Source organism: Rosa chinensis, chromosome 7 (assembly GCF_002994745.2).
Source record: "Rosa chinensis cultivar Old Blush chromosome 7, RchiOBHm-V2, whole genome shotgun sequence".
Classification (NCBI taxonomy): Eukaryota; Viridiplantae; Streptophyta; class Magnoliopsida; order Rosales; family Rosaceae; genus Rosa; species Rosa chinensis.
Window position 1 is genome coordinate 1875342 of NC_037094.1, and position 12583 is coordinate 1887924.

Here is a 12583-nt window from a genome sequence, read left to right on the forward strand (position 1 = left end):
AAGATAAAATAGAAAAAAAGTCTTGTTTTGGAAATAAAAATTGACTACTGCAAAAGAATTCGTAAATGACACCTATTTTGGTGGAAATTGAGTGAGAAATTTAAATAACGAATTCCTTCGTTTTTTTTTTCCACAGAAAAATTTAAAATTTCAAATCTGATAATGCCAGACGAGGAAATTGACTTTTAGGAATTATGAAATCCTCATTTTCAATTAAATTCCATCATTTTTTCCCTCATCCAAACACACTCTAAAATTTCTCCTTGCCCTCTAGGGTCTTCCGAAAGACAAGGAATTTTGTTGATGTCATAATTTGGTTCGACAAATACTTTTGACTTTTCAACTCATTCCACGTGGTACGTGTTGAAATGTCAAAGAGTCCACGTAGGACCCTGACCTTTCAACGCACTTAAACCCTTCATCGAGAAAGAAAAGATAATCCTAAGATGAAAATAACCATGACTAGTAAGATGCCTAACCATGGAATGCCGAGTCTTTAATCTTGGACCTCCACCTCTTAGGTCTTGGATAGTCACCATGTTATTGACTTGTCACCTTGGATGGCGAGGTCAAAGCATATCGTGACCTGGCTATTAGAATAGCATAGTCCGAAAGAATCAAGAGCCTCAACCCCCAAGGCTAAGAATTCGACTCCCAAGGCTTAGAAGCCTCAACCTCTAAGGATCATGACCACGACTTCCAAGCCTAAAGCCTCGACCTTCAGGCTCACGCTTGGACGCAGTCAAGGAGACATGGTAGTACACATCAAGGACCAACTCTCACTAACTTTTCCACGTGTCAAGCTCCGACACCCAGTATGGCTCCCTTGTCGTGCCAACAGTGATTCGAGGACAAAGGGTGGTTTACGTGACGACACCTGTCACCAACTCTGTCAAATCCATCCTGGAGCGTCAATAAGCAGAGAGTAGGGGCTGACACCCCAATTTTATGGGATTGAGCTCATGCCTTTCCCTTTCCACCTCAACCCTCTTCTCCTATAAATACCCAGCCTTCACAAGGCTGAGGGGGACTTCAACTTTCTCTTCTCTCCGAAAGTTATGCCAAAATGCATAGTCCTTTCCATAGAGCTCCGCCAACTCGAGGTGGTGGAAGCCCAACATCAGGTGGAGGAAGCCCGACGTGAGGCCATCAGTTCCACCCAAGAAAGGAGCTTGGAAGCCCAACACGAGGTGAAGGAAGTCCGAGACGAGACTATCAGCTTCACCCAACAAGGAGCTTGGAAGCCCAACACGAGGTGAAGGAAGTCCGAGACGAGACTATCAGCTTCACCCAACAAGGAGCTTGGAAGCCCAACACGAGGTGGAGGAAGCCCGACCTGAGGCCATCAGTTCCACCCAAGAAAGGAGCTTAGAAGCCCAACACGAGGTGGAGGAAGCCCAACATCAGGTGAAGGAAGTCCGAGACGAGACTATTAACTTCACCCAACAAGCAGCTTGGAAGCCCAACACGAAGTGGAGAAAGCCCCACGTGAAGCCATCAGTTCCACCCAAGAAAGGAGCTTGGAAGCTCAACATTAGGTGGAGGAAGCCCAACACCAGGTGAAGGAAGTCCGAGACGAGACTATCAGTTTCACCAAACAAGGTAGCTTGGAGGCCCAGGATCAGGTGAAGGAAGCCCGAGGCCATACCTTCAGCCACAAGAGGTGAACGACCAAGGCTAGGCACAGGACTACCAGGGCATACCTTCAGTCACACGTGGACGACCAGGGCTACTCACGTAGCCAAACTAATCGAAGGAAAAGATAGGCCCACTTGAAGAAAACAAACCGACCACTTTACACTTGGATTTCAACGGAACCTCCGTTGACTCGTTGATGCCGAAATTGGCACCAACAAATTTATTGTAATAGACAAAGCTAAAACTTATAGATGGGCCAAGGACAAACATCCCAGCCCACCATAAAAGCCCAAAGACTACAGCCCTAGGCAAAAGGCTCAAAACTCAGGCCCAGAAAAATATTGGCTTTGCCCAAGCCCAAAACATCATCTTCCCCACTGACTGGTGGCATGTACGTACAACTCCGGTGTAAGTCCAGTGGTTTCCTCCGCCGCGCCCCAAAGTCGTCCTGACAACCCAGGTCGCTGTGACCCTCGCCGCCACACCCTAAGTCGAAAAACCTCTAGCAGAGTCACGCCACAACAGAACCCGCTGCACCATGTCATGCTCTCCGATCCAGGCTCCTTCACCGCCGCCCAGTCACCACTGACACGTTGGATCTGGAAGTCCCTCGATGAGGCACGCCATCCATGTACACACAACCACCGCCACAGAAGACCCGTCGTCTGGACTCAGCACCAAAACCATCCAACCCACCCCGAGCCAGACCCTCTCAGAGAACCTCCTAGGCTTTCTTCAGATTCCCCGTCCAGCAGCAGCCCCTTATCGACGAGGTGAACCAAAGCCGACCATGAGCGCTACCGGACGAGGTGAGATTTACAAACCCTAGACGCAGAGCAATCCAAATTTTTTTGCTCTTTAGGGTTTAGGACGTAAGGTTAAAAGATTGATCCTTCTTCTTAGAAACCAAAGAATCCGTTCTCCCCTAATATAACAAAAAGAAATACCAAATTAGTAAAAGCGAAAAATGAATCCCCATTAGTATTATGGTTGTTTGGAAGCATGTATTGACCGTCACTTTTTAATTCTACCACATCTCACATATATTTTGAGGGGATTAACGAAATTAGACCTTTTTAACAAACGAAAACACCCTACAGTACTTCACATGATCCAAGTCTCCAAAGTGCATTCGTCCATACTTTAACCCAAGTTTTTTCATGGAAGTGTGTGTGTGTATATATATATACTAATATATATATATATATATATATATATGTGGATGTTATGAACACATTCATCGATTAAATCTATTCAACAATATTCAATAGCGGTCAACCCGGCATATGAGAATCATTTGGCTCCATCTCCTCTCTCTGGTCCAACGCACTCGTCGCTAAAAATATCCATGCCAATGATGCCATGCAATCATGCAAAGAATAGCACACCAAAATAAAACCATGCAAAAAATAGCCATCACTCTAAAAAGAAACACTTCGTGCACGGTTGGTTCCATCAACAACACATCAAATGCCCCCTAAAACCCCTCCCATCCACAGCCCTAAACCCCCCCATGCTCACGTACATGATCCATATACATACTTGAGATATATTTTTCCTCTCCATTGCCTAAGGAGCTAAACCTAGCTCCAGTGTTGAGGAAGATAAAAAAAAAATTAAATAATAATAATAATCAAGCCGTGATCTTCCTCGCATTATCGTCATGGCAATGGCGGCAGCTCTTCCTGCTCTCCTCGTCCTCTGCATTGCCTTTCCCTTGACGCAATCCGCCGCACCGCCTCCGGTGCTCAGGGAAGATTACTACTCGAAAACATGCCCGGACTTCCAGAAAATAGTCCGGGAAACCGTCAACACGAAGCAGATGGCCAATCCCGTCACCGCTTCGGGCACCCTCCGCCTCTTCTTCCACGACTGCATGGTGACCGGCTGCGACGCCTCCCTTCTCATCAACTCCAACCACGTCAACAAGGCCGAGAGGGACGCTGAGCCCAACCAATCCCTCTCGGGGGATGCATATGAAGTGATAACCAAGGCCAAAACTACGCTCGAGCTCACATGCCCGGGCGTGGTCTCATGCGCCGACATCATGGCTGAGGCCACACGTGACCTCGTGAGCATGGTCGGCGGGCCTTTCTACCCCGTCAAGCTGGGACGCTTAGACGGACTCGTGTCCAAGGCCGACAGCGTGTACGAGAACCTCCCAAGGACTAACCAAACCGTGGACGAATTGATCGAGTACTTCGGCTCCAAAGGCTTCACCGTCGAGGAGATGGTGGCGTTGAGCGGCGCTCACACCATCGGATTCTCTCACTGCAAGGAATTTACCGGCAGATTATTCAACTACAACAAAACCACCCCGACCGATCCCGATATGCACCCAAAGTTGGCCGAGGGTTTGAAGAAGACTTGCGCCAACTTCGAAAAGGACACTTCCATGTCAGCATTTAACGACATGATTACACCAGGAAAGTTCGACAACATGTACTACCAGAACCTGAAGAGAGGGCTAGGGCTCTTGGCCTCGGACAACGCTTTGGTAAAGGACCCGAGGACCAGGCCAATTGTGGAGTTGTTCGCTAGGGACCAGGAAGCGTTCTTCAAGGCCTTCTCTAAGGTCATGGAGAAGACCGGCTTATTTGGAGTGAAGACAGGGAAGGATGGAGAGGTGAGACGCCGGTGCGATGCGCTTAACAATGCCATTTCAGCTTAGAGAGACAGAACGGGGACTTGATGAAGAGAGAAATTTTTTTAATTTTTTTTAAAATTTTATTGTTTTTCATAATCTATGAGAATGAAAATTTATGAGTTGGTGGGATGTGCGATGATGATGGTGAATTGGTGGTGATGATGAGATTGATTATGATTAGGAATGAGATATATGGAAATAAATAAATTGGTTTGAGTTTGTGAACGATGCAAGACGGGAATAATATTGGTTTTTCCCTCTCCATCGGATTCACATCTCCGTGAAAATGTTTGCTTATTAGGGTTTGATCGAAAATAAATGTCATGACGTATGCAAAGAGGATGATGTCAACGTATTCTCTCAATGGAAAAAAAAAAGAAAAAAAAAAGAAAGAAAGAATGATATGTTAATGTTTATCTGATTTACATCTTTAATTTATTTAGTAATCATGATTATGTGATGATTGATTTAGAAAGTTTGAAGAACAACTTTCACAAAGATGGGAAATCAAACTACTTTGACTCCTGATGGGTTAGGAGAAAAAGATTGAAGGATTTGAAGCTGCTAATGCCTTTTCTTCTTGTTTTCCATGAAGAAAAACTTTTCTTCTCAAGTATCTTAAATTTATAAACAAGGATTTCACCCTTTCATGTTAGAGCTTTTACATGTAAAAGACATATGCATCCTGTATTTTGAACAAAAATAAATCATTGTGTCTGACTGATGATCAAGCATTTGATCTATGATGGGATGGATTTAGATCGAGTTGACAATATCTAAAAGCAAGTTCATATATATGAAAATTGAAGTCAAAAGTATTGATGTGATCAGCTTTTCCTTCTAGACGTGTTATAAACCATTGCTTATATGGGTGTTCTTCAGAGTGAAAAAATATGTATCTCAAATTATAGGCAATGGCAAAATGGAATGGCTAACAGGGGGTGTGTCTTACTAATATGGGAATATTTTCTTTTCTTCAAGGAAATTACACCATATCTGTTGACAATGAAGAGCTGACAACGTAGCCAACGCCATTAACCAACTCTGTTTCTCTCAACCTTCTCACTATATTGTAGCTGTTATTAACAAACGCAGAAAATCCCCTAAAACCTCTCTCAATCTTCCATCCAAAACATTAGCACCTTCCAATTTGTTCAAATCCATATACATAAGGAGGAGCTCTAGCCCTGTTCCGTTCAAGCAGCTAGAACATCTCAGACTCAGAGGAAAAAGCAAAGCAGGTCTTGGTGTCTCAACAAGCTTGCTTTTCAGCCCTTCCTCGTCATAAGCAAAAATGGCTCTTCCCGTATTCTTCCTTCTTTTGCTCTCCATTTCCTTCACGGAATCGAAGCTCACTGTTGACTACTACAAGAATACATGCCCCGAATTTCAGAGAATCGTCCGGGAGACAGTGACCCTGAAGCAATCTGCGCAACCCACCACAGCAGCAGGCACTCTCCGCGTCTTCTTCCATGACTGCATGGTGGAGGGCTGTGATGCATCAATACTAATCGCCTCAAACCATTTCAATGTGGCGGAGCGCGACGCTGAGATAAACCACTCCCTATCTGCAGATGCCTTTGACCTTGTGACCCGTGCCAAGACAGCCCTTGAGCTCACCTGCCCCGGCATTGTGTCATGTGCTGACATTCTCGCAGAAGCAGCACGAGACCTTGTGACAATGGCGGGTGGTCCATACTACAAAGTGCGCTTGGGACGCAAAGATGGTTTTGTTTCCAAAGCTTCAAGGGTGGAGGGGAATCTAGCCAGAGCCAACCAAACTATGGATTCCATCATCAACCTCTTCGCCGCTAAAGGGTTTACAGTCGAAGAAATGGTTGCTTTAACCGGTGCACACACAATTGGGTTCTCTCACTGCAAGGAATTCACAGACCGGCTTTTCCATTACAGCAAAACCACCCCAACAGACCCAGAGCTCCACCCAAAGTTGGCCGAAGGCTTGAAGAGGACTTGTGCCAATTACACAACAGACACAACCATGTCTGCCTTCAACGATGTGATCACACCAGGCAAGTTTGATAACGTCTACTATCAAAATCTTAAGAGGGGGCTGGGGCTCTTGTCTTCAGACCATGCTCTGGTTAAGGACCCAAGAACAAGGCCTTTGGTTGAGCTGTACTCTACAAACCAGGCTGCATTCTTCAAAGCTTTTGCTCGTGCCATGGAGAAGGTTAGTATTCATGAAATCAAGACCGGGCGTAAGGGAGAGGTGAGGCACAGGTGTGATGCGTTTAACTCCATTAGCGCTTAGAAAAGGAAGCAGAAGAAGAGGATTTTCATGGTTTCACATGTAAGAAGTTGATGATATATTCATGATTGTAATTGTTTAGATGTATGATGTATCTGAGCATTACTTTTAGACACAATGCAAATACAATTCAATACTTGATGCTGTAAGCAAATATTAACATATATAAAAGTCTATTGGCCTCCATAATTCACTGAGATAACAGAACTGTTTCTAATTCTACCCATTCAAATGGAAATCAAAGTTGTAGACGCAGAGAAAACTGCATCATGGCTAATAACTAGTCTATTATGTACTAATGTTGATTACACGACTTCATTGCAGATTGCATACATGAAGTTGGAACCCTTAACATCATCTTTTACAGATTTACCATAATCTCCACTTTCTTAAAACGAAGATGCTCTTCTCTCTCAACCTTAAGGGAGACAACTTACAATTTACTTACAGTAACGTAATAAAGGACAGGAATTGATATCCTCGGATTCCTTTTCTTGCTGCTTACCAGTGCTACCTCCTTTCTTGATGCACTTGCGGCAGAGCTTACCATGTGTATACAGAAGGCAGTTCAGATCAAATTTAAGTTCATCTGGTATCCATTGGTTAAGATGAAGATATGTCTTATTCCTGTCTGCTCCAACTGGAACCCAAGCCATAGCCTTTGCAATCTCAAACACCTGCATAACCATTCCAAAAGTCAAAATAAGCACATGACGAATCATGAATCACTTGAACCATCATATTACTAACTACTCACATGGGTGTCCACAGGAAAATCATCTTGCTGAAGTTGGAACATTAAAACACAAGCCACCTATCATCCAATTCCCGAATGTTATCATCTCAAAGAACGCATACAGCGAAATATATAAGCCAGAGTACCATATATAACATCTCAACCCAAGCAAAGCAGCTCAACATCACTAACAAAACATTTACCGTTTTTGGACCTATTCCTTTGAAATGAGAGAGCTCAGCCTTAATTTCATCAACTGACAAATCTCGCAGGTACTCCAAGCAAAGCTTTTCCTTCTTCGCCAGCAAACAACTCAGCATGTTCTTAATACAAGAAGCTTTGGTCTTAGCTAAACCACCACATCTTATGGCACTCTCTAAGCTTTGTGAATCAGCAGCCAAAACCTTCATCACAAAACAAAACAATGCAATTCAAAGCCAATGTAAAAATGCAAGTCCAAATCCATATCCACAAACCCACACCCAAAATCTCTAAAAACATGCATAGTTCCTTAAATACTTCAAAGTTCCAATCTTTCTCATTCAATATTGACAACCAACATGTTAATATTCCAAATGCATCAAAACCCACCGAGGCAAAACCATTAAAGATCAAAACTTTACCTCTTCCCAAGTTGGAAAAGCTGACTTGAGAGAAGCAAAGGCTTTCTGGGAATTAGCTTCCGTGGTATTCTGAGACAATAGAGTTCTCACTAAACCATCCAAGACACTCTCTTTTTCATCCGACGGCTCTGAACTGACGGCAGCGTCGCAGCCGTTGGATGTTTGAGAACTCAGTCGCTGTTCTCGGTACTTGGCGAACTCTTGGGGGAAGCCGTGGAGGGCCAAGAGGTCGTCTCGGACGGACACGCATTCTTCTCGGGTGGGTCGGGCGTGATTCGGGTATGGGTCCTTTGGAGTCTCTTTGGTGGTTTTGGGTGTTTTGGTTGGAGGTTTTGGGTGGTGGTCAACCTCCACCTGCTGCTTTCTTTTGCGGCTTTTCGGCATTGTTGTTGTGGTAGCTCCGCCTCGGGTATTCTTTTCCAGGCGCGGGCGCGCTGTAAATAAGTTGGGCTTAGTCGGACTCATGTCATTGGGCTGGTCCAATAAGCAATGATTAGCACTCACTAATCTTGTGTGAATTTGAGTTTAGCACATGTATTCCCCTTAAGCTAGCGGTACAAGTCCTTGTGTTGTTGTAAGATGTAAATTTTGTGTTTTGTAGACCCCATATATATATATATATATATATATATATATATATATTATATAGTGTGATTTTACCTTTTGATATAGAGGTGATATGAAAAGAAATATTCTATTTTTATGCTTGGCAGTTGCTAGGAGTGTGTATTTTTGATTCTCAATAGTCAATACTATTGAGTATATAGATGTCAAAACCAACTTATTGGTATAAAATAATAGATATATATTTGTGAGGTATTAGAGGGAACTAAAGAGTAGTTATATAAATATATCCCCACTTGTTGAATAGACACCTTTTTTTTTTTTTTTTGTAGAAATTTAAAAGAGCAAACTACACATAAGTCTTTGACAAAAGAAGAATTCACAAATACATATAAGGACAAAATTTTACATATAAGAACAAATTGTTATATTTTGTTGCCATGTGTCAATAAGACATTTACAATTCCAACTTTCATGCATGGATAACTAAATATATATATTTTTTAATTCAAACTCTTTTTTGTTCAAATTCTGCTACTGCACTCGTCCAATCCTGCTAATGCACTCATATTCGTCAAATTCTGCTATTACACATGTACTCATGTTTTGCTACTACATTCGCTGCATACTCATGTTGATACTGCACTTGTACTCGTCCAATTCTACTACTACGATTGTACTCGTCCAGTTTTACTACTGCACTCATAATCTTTCAATCATGCTACTGCACTCGATGGAAATTTAGCTGCTACTACACTAGCTGGACATTTTGCTGTTACTGCACTCGCTGGAAATTTAGCTACTACTGCACTCGCTTGAAATTTAGCTACTACTGCACTAGCTGGAACATTTGTGCACTGCTATTATTGCCTTTGGCATCAGTAAATGAAGGTTTCATCTTGAATTGATCAATAAAAAATAAAGAAGAGGAGAAGAAAGAAAAGAAAAGACTATCGACTCACCCTTTGCCCCCCATATATGGTGGATTTGCTTAATAATACAACCATGGTGGCATTTTGGTAAATCTGTTAATTGCTTAAAAACTCACAAAAGCCATATCCAGTCAAATCAATGAAACTGATCCCCAATGGCATGATGGCATCAATGTAAATTTTTGAAAGAAAAAAAATACTGAATAGAAAAAAGGATAAAAGAGGAATAATCACGATAGTAAAAAAAAGTCACCACCACTGAAGCATAAGCCCCGTTCAGTTAGTCCAAAGGACCAAGCGAATAACTGTACAAATCGGCCAATTTACTCTGGGTTGAAGACCATGAAGGCTCCACACATGTCTCAGCCTCACCGCATTAAGCGATAGGACTCCAACTCAGCAGCGTTTACCCGTTTCCAGGCCTGCATCTCTGCAGATGGTGGCCCGGGGACTTTCCTGGGCCTGATTCTATTTCTAAAATCGCAGCCCGATCGCTTTGTCCAGTGGTGATGTTGCACTAAATGAGTCACAAGGTTTATAAAAGCCCACACGATTCGTGCGCGGTTCCGATGTGGGACTCGCAAACGCTACCTAAATAGGAGATTGTGCTGTCTCAAACTCTCAATATATGCTTGCTTGGTTATGTTAATTCAATCAGGAAGAGGAAGGACCAAAACACTCTGATTCCCATAAGCTTCAGAAGAATGACCCAGATTCTACCGCAAATGTTATACACATAACATGCAGCTTAAAAAATTCTTCAAAATCTACAGTGAAACTCATGGGAGGAAACTACTCCATGTCAACCATCCACATCCACTTTACGTGCAAAATTCTTCATATATCCTAATGCATGCTATAAAGCAAAAACTACGAATCATATCTGCGCGTCGCTGTGGTTGGGTGACGTGCTCTGCTCAATGGATATGCAACAGAGATGGCAACACGCCCGCACGTAATGCCTTCATTATCGTCTTGTCCTCTTTATCAACCCCCACCTGCTGCTTTCTTTTGCAGCTTTTCGGCATTGTTGTTGTTGTTGTTGTGGTTGCTCCGCCGGGGGGATCTTTTTGCACTTTTGCAGGCGCAGGCGCGCTCTAAATAAGTTGGGCATAATCGGGACTCATTTCACAGGGCTGGTACAATAAGCAATGATTATCACTCACTAATCTAATGTGAATTTGAATTTAGCAAACTGGGAATACATAAGCTAGCAGTGATAATTGTCATTTAGACCTTGTGTACGTTGTTGTAACCAAGGTTTTAAATATCGGTATTTTCATATCTATCGGTACTTTGAAAAAGAGAGATATCGGATATATCGGGGATATACCGGGAATACAGTGTACGAAAATATCGTTTTTGAAAAAAGTCAATTTATTAGAAATTTAGAACAACATATAAATACATATGAATGTAAACTTCATCTACATCCAAAAAGAGACTCTAGGAGGTTGAAAAGCCGCTCTCTGGTCTACAAAAATGCAATAATCAAACCAGGACATATGACCCATATAGTGCGAATTGTAGTGATGAACATGATAGTTACAGATCTCTTTAGAGTTGCCGACTATTTCCCCTATAAGGGGATAATAAGGATGAACCAAATTAGATGACTGATCATATACTTCTCCATATTGATTATATCCATAAGCATCATAACCAAATTGATCGTTGCCTTCATGAGATTCATTTGAGATCCCACTGCGCTCTGTGCCTAAACTGATAAAGTCAAAACTTAAGGCAATTGAAGAAACATCAGATGGGGTACTTTGATCATCAGTTGCACCTCTAGTCCTCCTCCCATATCGGGTCTTCTCTTGAGCACCATGACCAGCTGTTCTCACTCTGTGGTCTTCATCTTGGGTGGCATGATCAAAATTACCTTCACAGGTAAATTGGAATCCTCCATCCACAGAAGATTGTCCATGTTCATATCTTTCACCTCCACTACCTGTTCCGCTTCCACCCTCCCCACCATCATCAGAACTATCTGGAGTTGCTGTACCACCCCACACATCATCATTATCTGAATTATCTTCTGGGTTTTTAAAAACTTCTTCAGATAAGACTCTCTCTACGTTGATTCCAGCATTAGTTACAGTTTCTACAACTTGTGGAAGAGGTCTTCCAGCTTCATCATCGAGGTGTGCAGGCATAATCCAATCATGAAGTGGATCAATGCCATTATCAAGCGGCTCGCTTGTAACATGAAGTAGATCTATATAGTTGTTTTCATTGACCACATTATTCTTTGCCTGTTTATCTCGCAGCCGCAGCTTCATGTTGTAGTAACAATATACAAGCTTTTCCAACTTCTGCTATGCCAAACGGTTCCTTTGCTTGGTATGAATAATAGCAAATGTACTCCAATTTCTCTCACACGCAGAAGAAGAAGCCGTTTGTGCCAAAATACGCATTGCAATTTTCTGCATGTTTGGTGTAGAATACCCAAATTGTGTCCACTAATCAGTTGTAAAACTACTACAATGAGTTACAACTATAATATATCAACATTTTCTATTAAAGAAATTATATGTGTGTGTATGTGTGTGTTTTAATGTATACATATACGGATATACCACAAACTTGTATTTCTGGTTTCTCTTGTTTTTCTTGCTATGGTTGACCCAAATGATTCATTTGCATCTCTAAAGCATACAATCTGCATTAACCATTTGAAAGACAGTCATTTCTAATCCCAAATATTTTAAGGTTGTCATCAATAAGAAGTTACCTCATCCACAAATGTATATGCAATTTCTCCATTTATGTTAAATTGTTCGACAACTGTTGCCAGAGAGTTTGTGAAACGTGGGCTATAACCAACATCATGTCGATAATGAAAATTTGGGTTTAAGAAATGTGCTACAAACAAGAAACCAAAAAGTTATATAATATAGATCTAACTAAGTAATTATCAAGATACAACCGTATTTCGAGATAGAGAAATAATACCTGCTGCATGCAATGGTTAACTTAATGTGTTATCCCATCGATCATTGATGATTTTAAGCACCCATTTCTTTCCTCTCATCTGTGATATTTGTTGTTTCACTCTTTCAAACATATCATATAATATGGGCATGGTTGGCTGAATTTCTGTGTCAACAATTCGAAGAATCTCATACAATGGCTTATAAATTTTATGGACTGCTTCCATGCATCCCAAAA

General features: G+C 42.0%; 3 protein-coding genes across 3 annotated transcripts; 2 read left to right on the top strand and 1 right to left on the bottom strand.

The window, feature by feature from the left end:
* The first annotated feature begins 3189 nt into the window (after positions 1-3189).
* Positions 3190-4627, top strand: LOC112180952 (peroxidase 41). Its single transcript, XM_024319539.2, has one exon. It carries the CDS (start codon positions 3302-3304, stop codon positions 4307-4309), a length of 1008 nt encoding a protein of 335 aa, XP_024175307.1. The 5' UTR covers positions 3190-3301; the 3' UTR covers positions 4310-4627.
* A 952-nt stretch (positions 4628-5579) lies between these two features.
* Positions 5580-6557, top strand: LOC112175381 (peroxidase 41). The gene has a single exon (XM_024313053.2). The coding sequence runs from the start codon at positions 5580-5582 to the stop codon at positions 6555-6557; it is 978 nt and encodes a 325-aa protein (XP_024168821.1).
* A 134-nt stretch (positions 6558-6691) lies between these two features.
* On the bottom strand, positions 6692-8374 carry LOC112175382 (putative DNA glycosylase At3g47830). Its single transcript, XM_024313054.2, has 4 exons — positions 7914-8374; positions 7494-7694; positions 7312-7368; positions 6692-7231 (listed from the first exon to the last, which is right to left on the bottom strand). The coding sequence occupies exons 1-4, from the start codon at positions 8295-8297 to the stop codon at positions 6995-6997; spliced, it is 879 nt and encodes a 292-aa protein (XP_024168822.1). The 5' UTR covers positions 8298-8374; the 3' UTR covers positions 6692-6994.
* Between the last annotated feature and the right edge of the window lie 4209 nt (positions 8375-12583).